Source organism: Cnephaeus nilssonii, assembly GCF_951640355.1.
Source record: "Cnephaeus nilssonii genome assembly, chromosome: 3".
NCBI lineage: Eukaryota > Metazoa > Chordata > Mammalia > Chiroptera > Vespertilionidae > Cnephaeus > Cnephaeus nilssonii.
Window position 1 is genome coordinate 68,967,576 of NC_137074.1, and position 20,768 is coordinate 68,988,343.

The window sequence follows — 20,768 nt, forward strand, 5'->3', positions numbered from 1 at the left end:
TTTTAGACTAAGATATTAACACTCAAGTAAACACATCAACTTAAAGAAGAATTTTTTTTTTTTGCCTTTGAGGTAAAATTTAGAAAGTCCCTTCCACAGTTAGAAAATTTACTGTTTGGTAACAAACTTTTAGATTTTCTTTTCAACTTATTCCTGTTTTATATTTTTTCCTCATTTTATTCCAATATCTGGAATTCTTAATTTACACAGAAATGGATGTTTTTTTCCTTTGGAAAAAAATCCAGCCTAATTACTACTGGACAAATGTTGTGAAGCCTTTTGCTAACATTAATATGCCAATATCAGAAAGGAGGCCCAGAATTGTTCCTGGCACCTCCATTACTATCTCCCCCTTTTCCCGCTGGCCCTGTCCTTCCACTTAAGAGCTGCTTCTAAAACCAATATGTCACGCTGTTTAAAAGCCTTGTGCATAAATTTTCAGTTATCTGTCAGAGTGCCTTGGCATTTCAACACGAGCACCAGGAAACAAGACATTATTAGAGGAATAATTTGACAGCTCATTCTTTGGGGAAAAGTTCTTACTGTTTCCAGATTGTTTAACAAAGCCAGCAGCTTCTTAAGCTGTTTAGGCAGTTAATTATAAAATAAAGAAAATGGATCACACCTAGGATATATACAATTTCACTTTGGAATGTTGACTATATTGATTTTTTTTTATTGTCTGAAGTATTACAAATAGTAGTACATATGTCTCCTTTTTTCCCCCCTTAACCTCCCCCCAGCCTCCCCTACCCCCCAGCATATACCTTCACCTGCCCGCCCCCCTCCCAGTATATTGATTTCTTTTTGTTTGATTTTTTAACAGAATTTTTCATAGTTCAATCACAAAGTCTTTTAAAGACAAGGATGGGGTCTTATTGAGGATGTGGTCTGTACCAAGGATGCTATACATTTCATGGCTTCTAATACCAGTACTATGGTGGTGCCAAAAAGGGGTGGCAGTTATCTTGAGGGGAAGATAGTAATGCCACCTGTTTTCTCCTCTGAAAAGTCAGTGGGTTCTGGCATTGACACCCCATTCCTCTTCACTAAGAGACTGGAAAAAAATTAACTCTTGGGGCTCAAAGAATACTTTTGGACCAAGGTGGATTTTTCTGACACTTCTTGCATTTATGACTTCTGAAATTTGAACTTCTAATCAACTACAGTCTACATTATCTTGGTTTCTAGAACAAGTGGTTTGTAATCCTAATATATAAAAACCCTGGGTCCGTCACATCCACAACAACTGGAGGCTCCACCTAATGCCCAGGCTGTGCGTGCAGCAGGCTCTGGTGGGTGGGGGCTTGTGGCAGCAGGGTCAGGGCCGGGGAAGAAAGGGCCGGCACTCACACTCACTCACAACCGCACACACGCACAGACACACAGTACCCACCAGCTCACAGCCTTTTCTTTCTTTCTTTCTCTCCCTTCAAGCTCGTTCTTGGGCCTCTCTCAGAATGAGGAAACAAAACAGACTGGGCCTGAAGAGGCTTGGATGGAAGGGAGGGCAGGTGGAGCAGCCCCCACTGGCCCTACCCCCTCCCAGCCGGGGAAAAAGGAAGAGGAAGATAGGGAGGTAGGGAGGCCTGGATGATTGCTGAGAAAAACAGAGAGACAGAGACTGGGAGAGACTGGGATGGAGAGGTGGAAACAAAACAGACTGGGCAAGATCAGGCTGGCAGGGGAGGGCAGTTGGGGGCGAGATCATGTTGGCAGGGGAGGGCAGTTAGGGGTGATCTGGCAGGCAGAGACAGTTGGGGGCAAGATCAGGCTGGCAGGGGAGAGCAGTTGGGGGCAAGATCAGGCCAACAGGGGAGAACAGTTAGGGATGATCAGGCAGGTAGGCAGAGGTAGTTAGGGGTAATCAGGCAGGCAAGCAGAGAGGTTAGGGGTGATCAGGCAGGCAGGCAGGTGAGTGGTTAGGAGCCAGTGGTCCCAGATTGCGAGAGGGATTTCCAATTGGAAAGGGTGCAGGCTGGGCTGAGGGAAACCCCCTCCCCGTGCACGAATTTTATGCACCAGGTCACTAGTGTAATAATAATTCCCTTATTATTACTCCCTCAACATTTATTTTTAAATTTCTCTTTCTTGTGGTTATTGTACCCCTTAAGCCCACCAGGCATGATTCTACATCCGTTCAAAACACGCTTCAAATGTTGGAATTGTGCTATTTTCACCTTCCATTTTAGATGGTGTGGTCCTGCTGGTTCTGAAAATGATTTAATTTTCTACACAGGAATAAGGAAATGCAACCTTTCAGGCTTTTATTTGGCCACAGAGAAGAGGTTTTCTGGTATAATTATTTCCTTCAAATTTTGTTTACTGTAAAACCAAAAGTAAAATAATATTTTAAAATTATTTTAGGAAGAGAATTTACATGTTATCATTGAGTGTTAATTTGTATTATTCCATTCTAAGTGCAATTTCTCATTTCTTTATTTACTTATGGTTGGTTTCTAAGCTTTATTATTAGTTATTATGCAATATTTTTCCATTTTATTTTTTCTGTTTTTTTTATTTTTATATTTAACATTTTTTAAATTACAGTTTACATTCAATATTATTTTGTATTAAATTCAGGTAAATAGCATATTGGTTAGACAATCATATACTTTATAAAATGTTTCCCCTGATATTTCCAGTATCCAATTGGTACCATACATAGTTATTAGAGTATTATTGACTGTATTTCCTATGGTGTATTTTACATCCCCATGACTAGTTTGTAACTACCAATCTGTACTTCTCAATCTCTTCACCTTTTTCACCCAGCCTCCCAAACCCCCTTCTCTCTGGCAACCATCAGTCTATTTTCTGTATCTGTGAATCTGTTTCTATTTTGTTTGATCATATATATTGTTCTTTAGATTCCACATATAAGTTAAATCATATGGTATTTGTCTTCCTCTGACTGACATTTCATTTAGCATAATACCTTTAGGTCAATCCATGCTGCCTCAAATGGTAAAATTTCTTTTTATTTCTTATAACATTTTATTTTATTATTTTTTTTTATTGATTAAGGTATTACATATGTGTCCTTATCCCCCCTTTACCCCCCCACCCCCCCACTCATGTCCTCACCCCCTTGGTGTAAAATTTCATTCATTATTTTGGTTGAGTAATATTTCATTGTATATATACACTGAGTGGCCAGATTATTGTGATCTCCAAACGCATAATAATCTGGCCACTCAGTGTATATCCTATACACTAAAAGGCTAATATGCAAATTGTCCCCTTGACCAGGAGTTCGACCAGCAGGCAGGCCGGCCAACTGCCCATGTCCTGTCCCCTCCCCCTGGCCAGGCTGGCCGGACCCCACCCATGCACGAATTCATGCACCGGGCCTCTAATACACACACACACACACACACACACACACACACACACACACACTCACTGAGTGGCCAGATTATTATATGTTCAGAGATCATAATAATCTGGCCACTCAGTGTATATAAACTACTTCTTTTTTATCCACTCATCTATTGATGGCCACTTGGGTTGCTTCTATAGCTTGGCTATTGTAAGTAATGCTGCAGTGATCATAGGGGTACATCTATTCTTTCAAATTAGTGTTTCACATTTCTTCAGCTATATCCTAGAAGTGCAGCCTGAGTCAAAAGGCAGTTACATTTTTAATTTTTTGAGGAAACTTCATACTGTTCTACACAATAGCTGAACCAATCTGCATTCCCACCAACGGTACATGAAGGTTCTCTTCTCTACGTCCTCACCAACACTTATTGTTTGTTGATTTATTGATGATAGTGATTCTGACAGGTGTGAGGTGATATCTCATTGTGGTTTTTAATTTGCATTTCTCTGATGATTAGTGACATTGGGCATAGTTTCATATGTCTATTGGCCATCTGTATGTCCTCTCTGGAGAAGTGTCTGTTTAAGTCCTTTGCCCATTTTTAAATTGGATTGTTTGTTCTTTTGATGTTGAGTTCTTTACAAATTTTGGATATTATCCCCTTATCAGATGTATCATTGGTGAATATGTTCTCCCATGCAGTGAGTTTTCTTTTCATTTTGTTGATGGTTTCCTTTGCTGTGCAAAAGCTTTTTAGTTTGACATAGTCCCAGTTGTTTATATTTTCTTTTGTTTCCCTCGCCCAAGGAGATAATAAAAATATTACTAAGAGAAATGCTCGAGATTTTACTGCCTATGTTTTCTTCTAGGATTTTTATGATATCAAGTCTTTTCTTTTTTTTTTTAGATTCAGTATTTTTTCCTGATTTTCTTTTATTTTTTTAATTTCTTTATTGATTAAGGTGTTACATATGTGTCCTTATTCCCCCATTACCCCCCATTACCCTCACTCATGCCCTCACCCCCCTGTTGTCTGTGTCCATTGGTTAGGCCCATATGCATGCATACAAGTCCTTTGGTTGATCTCTCCCCTTTACCCCCACCCTCCCCTGCCTTCCCTCTGAGGTTTGATGGTCTGATCGATGCTTCTCTGTCTCTGGACCTGTTTTTGTTTATCAGTTTATGTTGTTCATTATATTCCATAAATGAGTGAGATATGATATCAAGTCTTACATTTAAGTCTTTAATTCATTTTGAGTTTATTCTTGTATATGGTATAAGAAGGCGGTCTACTTTCATGTTCGGCATGTATCTGTCCAATTTTTCCAACACCATTTATTAAATAGACTGTCTTATCCCATTGTATCTTCTTGCCCCCTTGTCAAATATTAATTGACCAAATAGGCGTGAGTTTATTTCTGAGCTCTGTATTCTGTTCCATTGACCTATATGTCTGTTTTTATGACCGTACCATACTATTTTGATTATTATGGCCTGTAGTATAGTTTGATATCAGGTAGCATGATTCCTCCAACTTTGTTCTTCTTTCTCAAGATTGTTGTGCCCTTGGGGGTCTTTTGTGGTTTCATATACATTTTTGGATTATTTGTTCTAGTTCTGTGATTGGTATTTTGATAAGAATTGTGCTGAATCTATAGATTGCTTTGGCTAAGTATAGACATTATAACAATGTTTATTTTTCCCTTTCCATGGGCATGGTATATGTTTCCATTTATTTGTATCTTCTTCAGTATCTTGTAATTTTCCAAACACTGGTCTTTTACCTCCTTGGTTAAATTTATTCCTAGGTTTGTTTTGTTTTGTTAATCCTCACATGAGGATATTTTTTCCCATTGCTTTTCAGAGAGATTGGAAGGGAGGGAGGGTGATGGGGGGGGGGGCGGGCAGAGGGGAGAGAGAGAGAGAGAGAGACATCAGTGTGACAGACACATTGGCTGGTTGCTTCCCGCACTCGCCCTGCTGGGGGTGGAGAGTGAACTGCAATCCAGGTACCTGCCCTTGACAGGGAATCGAACCTGAATCTGTATAGGTGCACAGGCTGATGCTCTAACCATTGAGCGAACCATGGCAGTATTTTATTTTTTGATGCAATTGTATGTAAAAGGTATAGCTTTCTTAGTTTCCCTTTCTGATAGTTTATTATTAGTGTATAGAAATACAACTGATTTCTCTATATTTATTTTATATCCTGCTATACTTTAGTGAATTTTTAAATCAGTTCCAGTAATTTTTGTTGTTGTTGAAATCATTAGGGATCTTTATATACAGTATCATATCATCTGCTATGTAGGCTTGATTAGTCTGATTTCATAATGCTTTCTTGATAAGTGACTTTATAATAGTCCATTGAATTGATTCATAATAATTTACATAACTATTCCTGTATTTTTGGATGGTAGCATTGTCCTTAAAGTTTCACATTATTTATGGGTAATCCTATATAATAAAGAGGCAATATGCTAATTGACCATCATACCCTCACAAGATGGTGGTGCCCACAGCCACAACATGGCGGCGCCCAGTCCCCTCAGCCCCGCTGGGGGCAGCAGGCGCATGGCGTGGCCTGGCCCGCCCCCAGTCGTGTCCAGCGCACCACGTGCCTGCCGCCAGAGTCCCCCAGTCCCCTCAGCCCCACCGGCAGTGAATTTTCATGCAACCATTACCTTTTTAAAAAATCCTTACCCAAGGATATGATTATTTCTTTTAGATCATCTGTTCTCAGGGAGCAGGCCTAAGCCAGCAGGTGGGTATCCCCCAAGGGTCCCAGACTGTGAGAGGGTGCAGGCTGGGCTGAGGGAACCCCCGTGTGCTCTAGTCCTATATAATAAAAAGGCCAGGGACCATAAGCGTAACAACCGAAATGACTGCTCGACCAGCTGCCATGAGGTGCATTGACCACCTCTTGGTCCCTCCCTCCCTCAGCCTGCAAGCAGCTTGTGGTGGCGGGCAGGGCGGTGGCCCAAGTGACGAGCGGCAGTGGGCAGGGCAGTGAGTGACAAGCGGCGGCAAGCAGCAGCAAGCTACTCACACACGATTTCGTGTGCTGGGCCTTTAGTGTTAACATAAATGTATTCATGCTGATGGATTTTTTAAATTCTTTTGAATTATTTTTTAAGGTAGAGTGTCAGGATGGTAGCTACTGAGTCAAAGAGTGAACTTTTGTATAGTTCTTGTGAATATTTGGCCTCAGTTTTCAATTTAGTAATCAAAACCCTTTATCTGCTTTGGGCTGAGGCTCTAACCATAGTAACCAGATCATTGGCAGGGCCTTGTTTCAATATGATAATAACCTCATGAAAATTTCATCAGGAGTGATGTTCAAGCACACAGGCAGTGGTGGCCTGGGCTTTTGCGATATCAGTCCAAAGACAACCTGTTTTCACTTAAATTTTAAAAGTGTGTAAATAGATAACAGACATCTCAGAATTTCAGAATGCTGATGAGGTAGAAATTTGCATTTAATGTGTGATATTTTAAATCAGAATTTGAATCTATGAATGTGGTATGTGATGGGTGGCAGGGAATCATACATCGGTTCCAGGGTGATATGCATAAAGTGTGTTGCACCTGTAGAGAAAGAAACATGCTAAATTATATGTCATATGCTTAAGCCATTTCTTTTCCAACTCTCTTTAAAAATATAACAGTTTGGATTCTTTTCATTAAGTCCACTAGGTTGATACTAATGTTATATATTTTTATTTTCTTCTACATTCTTTAGTTTTGTTTTATTTCATTTCTTCTGCTTCCTTGAGGTATGTATTTTATTTGCTTACTTTCAAACTCATTTTCTAATCTAAACAATTAAGTCTATTATTTACTCTCTGTGTTATGGCTACATGATTTCAAAATTTAGAACTATCAGTGTTTCTTATTTTTGAATAGTTTATAAATTCCACTTTGATTTTCTCTTTGGCTCAGTAATTAATTTTAAAAGATATTTTAAAAATCTACCAGTGAATAGGATTTTTAAGGTGGGTTTAAAATATACTTTTATTATCGTTCTGTATCTTTTATTATATTTGGAGGAATAGAGAATGAAGCCTGTGCTGTCTGCTCTTAGAGTATGTTGAGATTTTCTTGTGGCCTAGTGTTTTAAAAAATTGGAAATAAAATTCTGATAAGGACAGATTCTGTTACATAAAGCTTTTAATTAAGTTCTTCATATCACCCATATCTTTTTTCTCCTTGATCCTCAGTTTCTGAGTTTAGTATGTTAGACCATCTTACAGTGTCTATGGATATGTCCATTTTCCTTCTCACACGAGGGAGAAGATAGCTACATGCAGCTGCAAGTGTAACATGGAAAGGGGAGGGTAGAGTCTGCAGTCTGGCCTTCAGGAGCTCAAAGTCTGATAACAAGGTGGCTAATCTATGATGTTACAAACAGCTCAGCCCCATTCCTGGGACCAGAGAATGATCAGTGATCCTGAGAAAAAACTCCTGAAGGGTGTCAGGGTCTGGGCACAGCAACCAAATCAAAGCGTGTCCTGTCCTTGGTCTGTTCTCAAAATGTATTTCTTTTCTGAGAAATAGATCCATCGAGGCATCCTATCTTTTTATAGCCTTGTTTCATTCTCCAGTTTCCAGGGGTTTGTAAGAAAAATTCTGACCTATAGTTAGTAAGGTGAATATTTATTAAACAACTGTTGCTCTATTCTTATTACGTGTCCTTCCCCACTATCAATAGTAGTTGTCTGACTAGTTAGTTTTACATTCAATGGATATTTATTGAGTCTCAGGCCCTGTTTTAGGAGCTGGAGATATAGATCAAGGAACATACAGATGTCTCTTTCTAGAGGTTTGGATTCTTTCTCATTCCAGTGATAAGTTGTCTATTGACTGTGAACTTCAGTTTTCTCATCTATAAAAAGAGGATATAACATCATCTACTTAATATAAATGCTAGAGAACTAGAAGAGTCACAGTACCTGGCACATGGAAATTCTCAGTGTGTTTTATTTCCCTCCATTCTACTGTCCCTTACACTTCTTTTTGACACTCATGTAATGCTCTGGGAACTAACTCAGTGACTGGCATATAGCAAGCAACAAATGAATTGAATTCAGGTAAACTGACTTGATTGACAACATCTAGCTACCTTTCTAAGGATATTGCAGATGTTTTCCCTGGAAGCTGCTGGCACTCTCAGTAGTGGATTCCACTCTCCTCCATTGTGAAGGCCATTGGGGATATTTATTAGGGTGAGAGAGGGAGTTTTAAGACATTTTGTTAACTGATTTTCTTACCTTTAAAATCTCATTTGAGTTCTAAACTATGAAAACTTAATCACTCCTATAGCATTTTTCCTGATTCTCTTTGTGGGGCTCAAGACCATGTGACCATTTCCCCTGGTTCGTGTGTGTGTGATTTCTTTGTGTCCATATTGATTTCAGTGACCTATTATTTTCTTAGTGTTATAAATAGTATACATACTCAACTTTATGAGAAAATAAAAGAAAGCAGAGATTCTGGTTTTAAGAAGGCATGTTGTGGAAGGGACTGTCATCAAACGGGCCTGCTGTGCTCCTGGAATTGATGCGGTGCAAGATCTGAAGTGGCTGAAGCAACCCATCCCCTAAAACAGCCCCGAGTGTGAAGCTATAATACAGAGCAATGGGATTTAAATTTTATGCTAAGTAATGTTTTGAAATTAGATGCCAAGTTGGCAGAGTGTTTCTAAATTGACAGCATTGGGCAGCATTCCATAATCAAGTCTCTAGCTTATGTCTTAACTGAGCTGGCTAGGAACACATCAAGAGTTACAGCTTCAAGGTGTTCTAATGTGTGGTTTGCCACACTGTGGTTGTGACAGAAGTACTTTCATTACTTTGCAAAGCTTATAACTTTTCTTTTAAATTACCTCTTTGAGTTGCTATTTCTCTTAGGTATAACCTACCCTAAGATTAAAGTTGGTTAGCCCATTCATAGTTCAGAATTTAAACTAGTTAAAAATCTTTATGCATTTCTTTATATTCAGGACTAGAGGCCCAGTGCATGATTGAATCATGCACGTGTAGGGTCCCCTACATGCTTTCGCTTTCGATCACGGGGGAGCTGGGTGCCTGTCCGCTGGTGCACCAGGCCTTTCAGAAGCCTCCGGCGCAGCGAAGGCTTCTGAAAGGCCTGGTGCCTGAGCGGACAGGCACCCAGCTCCCACGCTTTTGCTTTTGATCGTGGGGGAGCTGGGTGCCTGTCCGCTGGTGTACCAGGCCTTTCAGAAGCCTCCGGTGCAGTGAAGGCTTCTGAAAGGCCTGGTGCCTGAGCGGACAGGCACCCAGCTCCCCCGCTTTTGATGGTCCGTGGTGGGATGTGAGCTCGCTGCCCCAGAGGCCCCTTCTGTGCCGCAGCATAGCCATGGCGCAGACGCTGAGCTCGAGCTGCTGCTGGCGCCGCGAGCTCAGCGTCCTGCCGGCCCAATCAGCCACCCCGGCCACCCCGAGTCCCGCCCCCCCCGAGCCTCCTGGCCAATCGCGGGCATAGCGAAGGTACGGTCAATTTGCATATTTTTCTATTATTAGGTAGGATAATACAGGACTTGTTAATTTCAACTTGAAGAAAACTTCAGAGATTTTGTAGGGACTTTAGCAATAAATTTAGAAAACAATTTTTGTAATACTATACAGTATTTTTATGAATAAAAATATGGCACTTAAGAGATATTCCAAAAAGGATCTAATTTAGTCTAGTGCCCGGAGTTTAGATTTATTTTTTCAACCATGGACCTCAGTAGTTGGGCTGAATGGAAGTCTGTTGTCTGCATACCCAGTGTGGATAAATGTAGAAGGTGTCCTAGGTCTAAACACCTGTGATAGACTGTTCTACTCCCTTTTCAGGCAACCTGACTTACATACCACCCTGTCCACTAGGTCTATGGGCAGTGGTTCTCAAAACAGGCAGAGTTCAAGGAATCACCTGGGTAGCTTTAAAAAATCCACTTTCTCAGATTCTAGCCACAGAGAATCTGAGTTGGTAGATAAAGGAGATAATGACTGGCTACAGGATTCCACTTTCTGGCTCCTCTCCTGACCTTAACACAGTTGCTGACCACAACACACCAGTCCACTTATGGATCAACACCTAAAACAGTAGCAGAACAACATGGATATATTGGGAGGAGGAGGCCACAGAGAGGCCACAGCCACAGCTGGAGGTGAAGTAGAAACTTTCTAAAAGTACCCGTTGCTGAGCAGGTGACAAAAAACCTCTTTGTCTCCTGTCATATTCCACAGACTATCAAGGCAGTTTCTGCCTTAAAATACTTCCCTCTTTCCCTATGTCTGTCATGTGACTCTGTGTGCATTTGGTGTTTTTTTTTTTTTTTTTTTTTTTTTTTTTTTTTTTTTGTGTGTGTGTGTGTGTGTGTGTGTGTGTGTTGGGAGGTTTGCTCGCTCTTTCTCTCTCGTTTGTTTTTCAGTTTATTATAACCAGTTAAATGGAAGGTAAGAGAGAAAGAGAGGTTCAGATACATATAAAGCTATGGACACTTCAGGCAAAGTTTAAGACAGAAAAGAGACATTTAGGAGGAAACAAGAGAAGAGGACATTTTGAAAAAGATGCAAAGCAGTTCCTAATGGATAGAGAGTAAGAGTATATATTTCCTTAGATCTTCTGAAGATACCCTGATTACTTTGTACATTTGTATCCCAGTTTCCCAAGCAAATGGCTTTATAAAGAATGATAGCATTATCACTGAAGATGATCCATCATTAAAAGTCTTTCTTACACAGGGAACCCCATGATGTTCATTTTAAATTAAGCCAAGGGAGTGCTGAATAATTATTTTTTAGACAACACATATTTATTTTTGAGGATGCTAGTCTCATAGAATTTATAGCCTGATGGGGATACAGATAAACAGGCAATGGCACCAGTAAGTGACGTGCTGCGATGGAGAGGTACAAAGAAGAAGGGGAGCACCAGAGGAGAGTGATTTACCTTGGGGAGTGAGAGAAGGCTTTAAGAGGAAGTGAGGTTACGAGTTGCATTCTCGTGGGTGAAAAGGAGCCAACTGAAATCAGCCAAAATATTGAATGTGCCTAGGCTTGGGGCCATGAAAGCCTGACCCAATATCTGAAGAACAGAGTGGTCCTAAATGGCTAGATAGAAGCTGGTAAGAGACAAGGCTGGAAAGTTAAGAGGGGGCCAGATCATGAAAGACCTTCTACATCATAAAAAGAAGTTTAAAAGTTACATTGCGGGTGAGGCCACGCGCCCCTGGGTCTGGGTATAGCTGAATCCCGGGTCCGGGTGAGGCCGTGCGCCCCTGGATCCGGGTGAGGCTGGGTCCCGGGTCCGGGTGAAGCTGGATCCCGGGTCCGGGTGAGGCCATGCGCCCCTGGATCTGGGTGAGGCTGGGTCCCAGGTCCGGGTGAGGCCACGCGCCCCCGGGTCCGGGCGAGGCCACGCACCCCTGGGTCCGGGTGAAGCTGGATCCCGGGTCCGGGTGAGGCCGCGCACACCTGGGTCTGGGTGAGGCCACGTGCCCTGGGGCCTGGGTGATGCTGGGTCCCAGGTCCGGGTGAGGGCGCGCGCCCCTGAGTCCGGGCGAGACCAAACCAGAGGGAGTCGGGCCTGCATTACCACCATTTGTCCACCATCCAGAGCTGAAGAGTCAGTGCGGACATGTACACATGAGGAACTGGTGGACATTGAAATTGGGTCTCAAAAGAACTGTTGGTCCAGAAAGAAACTTACTACAGACTGATTCATTTGCCTGTCAGCATAACTATTATTGCTCGTCTCACATTCGGTTCTTATAAGTATATTTCTAGTAACACATGATCTCACTCATCTAGGGGAAATGATGAACAACATAGACTGATGAACAAGAACAGACCCAGAAACAAGGAGGCATCGATCGGACTGTCGGGCCTCAGAGGGAGGGTAGGGGAGGGTGGGGGTAAGGGGGAGAGATCAACCAAAGGACTTGTGTGCATGCATACGAGCCTAACCAATGGTTAAGGACAACAGGGGGGTGGGGGCATCTGTGGGGAGGGGTGTGGGATTGGAATGGGGGGATGAGGACAAATATGTGACACCTTAATCAATAAAGAAATTAAAAAAAAAGTTACATTGGATGGCCCATTTCCTATACAGATTTTATAGTTCACTTTCTTTTCCTTTTTTTTAAAAAAAATCATGGATATCACAGTAGCGTAAGAGGCATTGCTATTCTGTTTGTCACAGATAAAAAGGAACTTTGAAAGTACACATGTGTGTAGAAAAGGGTTAATGGGGAAGGCTTCTATTCATTGTGTCTTCTTTGCAAGGTTGGTCTTTGGTGGGCTTCTGGGAACTTGGACGATATACAGTTCCCTACACGGATATAAACCTTTCCTAACAGAGAAAGGTGGCACAATGTGTCTAGACTATGCAAACAATATGGTTTATACTGAAAACCTACTTACTTTCTGGGACTCTGGAATTTGATACATGCTAGGCAGAGGGTGCCTACGTGACCAGCTCCCAATGAAAACATTGGGTGCTGAGTCTGTGATGGGCTTTGTTAGGCAGAAACATCACATACATGTTCCTGCACCTTCATAGCTGGGGAAAGAGTATGTTTTGTGTGACCTGTCATGAGAAGGAGAGGCCAAATGAAAGCTGCACATGGATTCTTCCTGACTCCACCTCTCTTCCCCCTATCATCCACTGTTTATCCTACTCATCACTGTGATAAATCTTATTCATGAGTACCATTATATGATAAGTCCTGTGAGACCTTCCAGCAATTCTCCTAACACAGAGGAGGTCTTGAGGATCCCCAATACAGATACAATGAATATTTATTAAGTGAAACTAGAGGCCCGGTGCACGAATTCATGCACGGGTGGGGTCCCTAGGTCTGGCCAGAAATTGGGGCCGATCGGGGCTGGCTGGCCAGGGGGAAGGACCGCGGGATGTTGGCCGGCCACAGGAGGTTGGCTGTGGGAGTGCACTGACCACCAAGGGGCAGCTCCTGCATTGAGCGTCTGCCCCCTAGTGGTCAGTGCATGTCATAGTGATCGGTCAGCCGGTTGTTCGGATATTTCGTCGTTCGGTCACTTAGGCTTTTATATATATAGACTAGGGGCCTGGTGCATGAAATTTGTGCACTGGGGGTGGGTGGTCCCTCAGCCCAACCTGCCCCCTCTCACATACTGGGAGCCCTCAGGGGTCCTACTGATGTCCTACTGATGGCTTAGGCCCACTCCCCATGAGGAGTGGGCCTAAGCTGCATTCTGGCCTCCCTTTGTGGGAGGCAACCAGGCTGATCAGGGGAAGGCGCCAGCCCCATCACTCCGCTGATGCAGCCACTGCCAGTCACCACAGCCACCAAGGTGTTTTCATCAACATGGACTCTAGTCCCTTCACCAAGAAAAAAATGACAACTTTCTTTAGGCATTTTCAAGATGTGTCTTTCATAGGATATGCATTTCTTTATTTTTTTTTTAATCTTCACCTGAAGATAGGTTTCCATTGACTTTTAGAGAATGTGGAAGAGAAAGGGAAAGACAGAGAGCAACATCAAAGTGAGAGGAACACTTTGATTGGTTGCCTCCTGCATGAGCCCTGATCTGGGCCCCGGCCAGGGAGAAGCCTGCAACCTAGGTACATGCCCTTGATCAGAATTGAACCCAGACCCTACGGTCAGCAGGCCTTGGCATTATCCACTGAGTGAAACCAGCTAGGGCAGGATATGACATTTCTTAGCCCTCCAGCAGCGGACCTTCGTTTTTTTCTCCAGAAGTGTGGTGGAAAAAACCTAGATCACCTTTTTGGATTCTTATTACCCAAGTTACTAAGAATATTACCAGTGACATACAGGAAGCTTAGCCAATGTGCAGTCAGAAAAGGTGTTTCCTCTATAGTTCACACCAATGGAGGGCTGGGCCCTGCCCAGGCCTAAAGCCTCTGGCTGAAGCTTTAGGCCTGGGCAGGGGCCCTCCAGCTCCCTGTGATAGATCACTGGCTCTGCCCCTGCCCAGGCCTGCCCAGGCTGAAAGCCTCTGGCAGAGGCTTTCGGCCTTGAGCAAGGGCACCCCCAGCTCCCTGCGATCGATGGCAGGCTCCGCCCCTGCCCACTGCCCAGGGGCCTTGGGCAGGAGTGGACCCCCAGCTCCCTGTGCTCAATCGCAGGCTCCGCTCCTGCCTCCTTGTTCTGATTGCAGGCTTGGCCCTGTCCAGGAGCCCCCTGGCTCAGGCCCTTCCCAGGCTGCTCTGGTTCCACACAGCCTTACCTCACAGTGACCTGGGTGCCAGGATGTTCCTGGGACATTGGCACTGGGCGCCTATGTATGCAAATTAACCACCATCTTTTTTGGGTTAATTTGCATACTCACTTTGATTGGCTATGGGCATAGCGAAGGTACAGTCAATTTACATGTTTGTCTATTATTAGGTAAGATAATTGACCTAACAAGAGGTAGAAGTATTAGTGTTCTTGTTTGGATTTGTATACATTTTTTTAACCAAAACTTGTCTTAACGCAATTTGATCTCCTATTATATTTCTCTAATTCTCAAACTTGGCTCTGAATTACTTTTGACTTACCTCCAAATGACAGAGACGTGCTTGCTTTTAGGACAGTCAAAAGAAAGCTATATTATATCTACAGGCAATTTCAAATCAGGAGATCCAGAAAGCATTTGAATAATGGCAAAAGTCCTCAAAACGTTTATAGTGTCCTGAGGTGACTTTTTTTTCATTGAACAGATGAGGACTTAGTTGATTGTGCAGCTCCTGGTATACTAACGTCAATCACATTATTGTAGTGCTATACCCAAATGCAGATAACCTCTCGTCACAATAAAAATGCAATAATATTTATAGAGTAATATCCATGGACTAGATCCTTTTTTATAATTTATATTGGAAACTTTTACTCAAGACTTACTTTAAAATAATTTCTTTTTTTAACAATTCAAAGAAATTCCTGGCTTTTTAATGAACTTCAGATACTGCTGAAGAAACTTACCTGGTACTAGCAACCAGGAAATCCTTGGATTTCTTATGGACTTCATCTTCATTTTTGTAAATTCTTTGGAGAGCTCTGCTCTTTCTTACAGAGTAACTGGCATTAGTGTGACCCCATTGAGCAGTCTCCCTGCGATAGGTTATATATTTCCTTCCCATCATCTTTGCTCCCGCTGGACTGAGGTAGGATTGCAAAATTGATGGGTTTACTGCTCCCTGCTTTCTATTTGGCCTTGGAAGCCCTTCAGTGTAGCCCTTCCTGGGACCCAGTAGATAAAGAGCACTACTGACATATGGCTTGGCTTGTTCTTGTCTGATTGGAGGAGATATACAGTTCATAAATGGACTTTAATATAGAAGCTCCCTGCAGTTAGTATGCAGCAACACAGTGATTTATCAACATAGGCTGTTTTACATAGTTTCTGCCCCCATTTTATTGTCGTCCCATCCTTTATTTTTATCTTTTCTCCTCTTTTTCACTTACCACGTCATCAAATTCCTCCCCTTGCTTGGACATAAACATTTATTTTAATACTTATTATACTTGCAGAATGAAGTTTTGTGTTTCTAGTTCATAATTTTCAAAGCAAATGAAACATTTTTACTGTATTTCTCTGTAATAGTTTTATGGAAATATTTTTATTCATGTAGGCCTAGATTCTTTTTGTTATGTTGGAGCAGGGGGATTGTTTTGTTTATTTGGCTTGGTTTTGTCCTTCTGGGCCAATAGCTTTAATGGAAAATATGTTTTATACTGCTGATGTAAGTATACTTGGAAATAGTTATTTGCAAACAAAAGTTCAGTTCTAATCAAAGTGCAGATTATTCAAGTAAGCCCTTGTCTTTAGAGGTCTGCTTTTTGTTGTTGTTGTTATTTTTACTTAAATCTGTCAGTTGTCTTTTAATTACATGTGAGAAGAAAAATAAAACCTAGTATTCATGATTCAGCCACTTATTTGTAAAGAAGCCTACTTAATGAAGTACATGAGTGTTGCAAGATTGGCTTGTGTTTGCTGTGTCATTAGGTTTAGAAGAAAAGTTCCTGAGGCTGCTAGTAGTAACCATCATAACCTGATAGTCTGATTTTATTATCTTCTGAAAATATGTGTCCTTATTGCATCCTCTAATAGCCTTTGCTGTTTTCTATTACAGTTTCCCAGAGAGATGGTCATTCAGAGCCTACACCTCTGTTCTGTATTTTGACCCTTTGATGAGAATATTTATTCAGGCCAAAAAAGTTAAAACAAAACACCTATGTCATTGCCTCTACAGACCCAGGTAACTCAACTTCCTTTAATTATCTTCATACAGTTTTTATTTATAAAATCAATATGTCATCCTCTCCAAAATTGTTAAGGTGATTTGGTAGTAAGATTTCTATAATGTAATAGCAGGATTTTACAGTTTGACAGTAAGATTTTTGCTCTCTATACTAATAAAAGGATAATATGCTAATTAGACTGGACAAAGCCACGGTGGCGGGGGCTGAAGCAGAGGTGGTGAGGGGAAATCAGGCTGGCAGGGGAGTGGTTAGGGGGTGATCAGGCCGGCAGGCAGAGGTAGTTAGGGGCAATCAGGCAGGGAGGCAGGCGAGCGGTTAGGAGCCAGTGGTCCCGGATTGCGAGAAGGATGTCCAACTGCCGGTTTAGGCCTAATCCCACAGGCATCGGGCCTAAACTAGCAGTTGGACATCCCGTGAGGGGTCCTGGATTACAGAGAGTGCAGGCCGGGCTGAGGGACCTACCCCCTCCACCCATGCATGAATTTTGTGCACCGGGCCTCTAGTTGTAAATAAAATTTAAACTGTATTCTGGAAGGCTTTCTAAAGAGTAATCATGTGTAACAAATATTTGCCCAAAATACCAAAACACTGCAGTGAACTCTGTAAGTTAGATAAGCACCTCAAGTAAGAATTTGGTTTGTACTTTAATGAATCTTAGGTGCTTTGCTTGTGATAGTTCCCATAAAAAAAAAATCACAGTTCATTTATAATTTTTGTTTACTCAGTATATTTGAATTATTGAATCATGTACTTCTATGAGTATACATTTTATGTATAGAATGGATATATTTATAAATACACATTGAGTTCATTTATATTTAATATTTTAGCATAAACCTTTTTTTATTACTATAGTAAATCTAGTTAACATCTATCACCAAATATGTCACAAAAATTTTTTCTTATGATGAGAACTTTTTAAGATCTACTATCATAGCAACTTTCAAATATGCAATTTAACTATATTTACCAGACTGTACATTACATCCCAGACATACTTTATTACTGGAAGATTGTACCAGCATAAACTTTTTTAAGCTGACATTTGCATATTATAAAACTTACCTTGACCAACTATAAATGCAATAAAAAAAGTTATGCTTTGTGTATTGGTTTTCTGGGTGAGCATTCATTCATTCATTGCACATTTATCAAAGTCTTTTGTGAGCTTGAGGTTGTGCTAGGTACAAAGCATAAAAGAATAAGATTAGCTCTAGTTTGAGGAGTTTAATATCAACTGGGAGAAACATTTAATGCTTGTACACTACATATATATATATATATATATATATATATATATATATATATATATGCCTTTTTAATTGATTTCAGAGAGAGAGAGAGGAAGAGAGAATGAGAGGTTGGGAGGAAGGGAGAGGGAAGGGAGGGAGGAAAGAGAAAGAGAAAGAGAAAGAAACATCGATGTGAAAGTGAAATATCAATCAGTTGCCTCCCACACATGCCCTGGGTATGTGCCCTGACTGGGAATCAACCTGCCACCCTTTGGTGTACAGGACGACGCCCCAACCAAAGGAGATGTACCAGCGAAAACTATATTTATGCCTGTTTACATGTATTGTTTTGCCTGATTTTTGCAGTGTCCCCAGGGGTTATATTTTATCATCACCATTTTAGAGATAAGGAAATGTCATAACTGGACAAGAGCTCAAAAAACCTTCTAGCTTCAAATTCTTTACCAATTCAAATTCCATGTTCCTTTCCGTATACCACACTAACTATTTTTATAATAGACCTATATTTGTTATGTTGTCTTATTTCCATGAAAAAGTAGATGCTGTCCTGGGCCTTGCAATCACTCATATTAATATTAAAAATTACAGATCTGTTCATTGTATGCCCTGAGCACACACCAGGGGATTCCCAAAAAACTTTACTTTTGATTTCTAATTACTTTTTTAAAAAAATATATATTTTTATTGATTTCAGAGAGGAAGGGAGAGGGAGAGAGAGACAGAAATATCAATGATGAGAGAGAATCATTGATTGACTGCCTCCTGCATACTCCACACTGGGATCGATCCCTCAACTCCACCATATGCCCTGACGGAATCGAATCGTGACCTTCTGATTCATAGTGTGACCAACCACTGAGTCACACCCGCTGGATGATTTCTAATTACTTTTGATCTGTAGATTATATTTTGAAAAATGAAGTATATTAAGCTTAGCCTTTCTCTGTAAACCTACCTGTTTATTCCCTAATTCAAAAATTTTCTATTGGAAAGAATTTGAGGATAAGACACATTATGAGGTTTTGATTGCTCACTTACTTCCCTTTGGTTGCACTCCAGTCTACCTCTAGTTCAGTTTCCAGATGTAATGTCAAGAATATGAAATCCAGTCCAGGATGGCGCATTTAGTTTCCCCAGATGCACTTGGCCTGAGGTATAACAACTCAGATGGGGCCATGATATGCCACGAGATTAATGAAGTTCATGCTCTTCAGCAGTGGAAGGCCTGCCGTCGAAGATGAGGACAACTTTGCCCCTGGAAGAGTCTAGATTGTTGTTGAAAGCATTATTACCTTTGGAAGATTTTCAGCTAGGTGATTTCTAAGGTCTCTTTCAACTTAAAGATTCTATAAGCCTGTAATTCTTGGAGTCTTAAATATTGTTTATATAATACAGACAAGTTAATGTATGACTATGGTACTTGATCTTTACTGATCAAGTACCATAGCCATACATAGGCAACAGACATTACTGATTTCTGTTGGCTTTGAATTCTTTAACTTTAGTAGATAAATAGCACTCAGATTTACATAGATGCTAAATTTCTGCATATGAGGGCAAAATGGACATAAAATGGTCATTTTTGAAAGCTCTTTAAAGGCAGGCAGAGCCAAACTATCTGTTGGAAGATCTTCATTTTTCATTAACACGGCTTTGCCATAGACCCGTGGTTGGCAAACAGCGGCTTGCGAGCCACATGCGGCTCTTTGGCCCCTTGACTGTGGCTCTTCCACAAAATACCATAGCCTGGGCAAGTCTATTTTGAAGAAGTGGCGTTAGAAGAAGTTTAAGTTTAAAAATTTGGCTCTCAAAAGAAATTTCAATCGTCGTACTGTTGATATTTGGCTCTGTTGACTAATGAGTTTGCCGACCACTGCAGACCAGTAATACTGAAATGAGCCAAATTCATGGAAGTGGAGTCACCTGCTTTCTCTGGAGCAGCATAGTCCTTTTTAAGGTTTTCAGGGACGCCAAGTTTATGGCCTGCTCCTGGAGACTCTGCAACACTGGTTTTCTGGGACAGTCTTTTAATGTCTTAGGGACGCTCCCCACCTCTCCCTGAATTGTTCATGAAACCAATGAATTGGATGAATATAGGATGAAATTTAGTTATTTTTAACATTAAGCTTTTTAATGTAGGTACCTGGGAAGACTTCTACAAATACTTCAGATTCTTAAATTTATCCAGCTACTCATTTCATTTCTTCATTCCCAATGCATTTTCCCTCTAAACACACATTGAGGGAGTATGTACTTAAAATTTGTTTTTATTAGATAACTAGAGGCCCGATGCAAGAGTAGGCCTTCCTTCCCCCCGCTGCCGACAACAGCGTCCCTCTGGCACCCAGGACCTGGGCATCCCTCGCAACCCCAGCTTCATCCAGAAGGTCGTCTGGAAGGACGTCCAGAAGGATGCCCAGTCCAATTATCATATTATGCTTTTATTATTATAGATAATAACATATTGAGTACTTACTCCATCAATTTTCAACCTTTTTCATCTCATGGCACACATAAACTAACTACTAAAATTCTGCAACACACCAAAAAATATATTTTTTGCCAATCTGACAAAAAAAGTATACTTTTGATTCATTTACACTGAAGGCTATTGTGTTAGCTGTTGTCATTTTTAAAAATTTGACAATCTACGGGGAAAAGAGGTCAGTGCCCCTGGCTAAATAGCCAGGTGTCGCATGTTTTAAAAATTCTTACAGCACACCAGTTAAAAATCACTGACTTATTCCAAACCAGCATTGTTCTAAGTTCTTTAGCTCTATTGACACCTTTAGTTCTCATGACAGCTTTTGAGATAGATACTATTATTATCATTCAGCTATCATTTTCTTACAGATAAGGAAATGAAATCACAGAAAACGAAGTAATTTGCCCAGTCTTACACACTAGGAGGGTTAATACTAGACCTTTT

General features: G+C 41.1%; 1 protein-coding gene across 1 annotated transcript in view; it reads left to right on the plus strand.

Annotated features, from left to right (window-relative positions):
• Positions 1-20,768, plus strand: part of MORC1 (MORC family CW-type zinc finger 1) — a gene marked incomplete at its 3' end in the record, with an annotated part of 148,749 nt that overhangs the window by 30,212 nt on the left and 97,769 nt on the right. Inside the window, exon 9 of the mRNA XM_079766314.1 lies at positions 16,457-16,582. Within this exon, the coding sequence (XP_079622440.1) occupies positions 16,457-16,582 (126 nt within the window). The remainder of the gene's footprint in view (positions 1-16,456; positions 16,583-20,768) is intronic.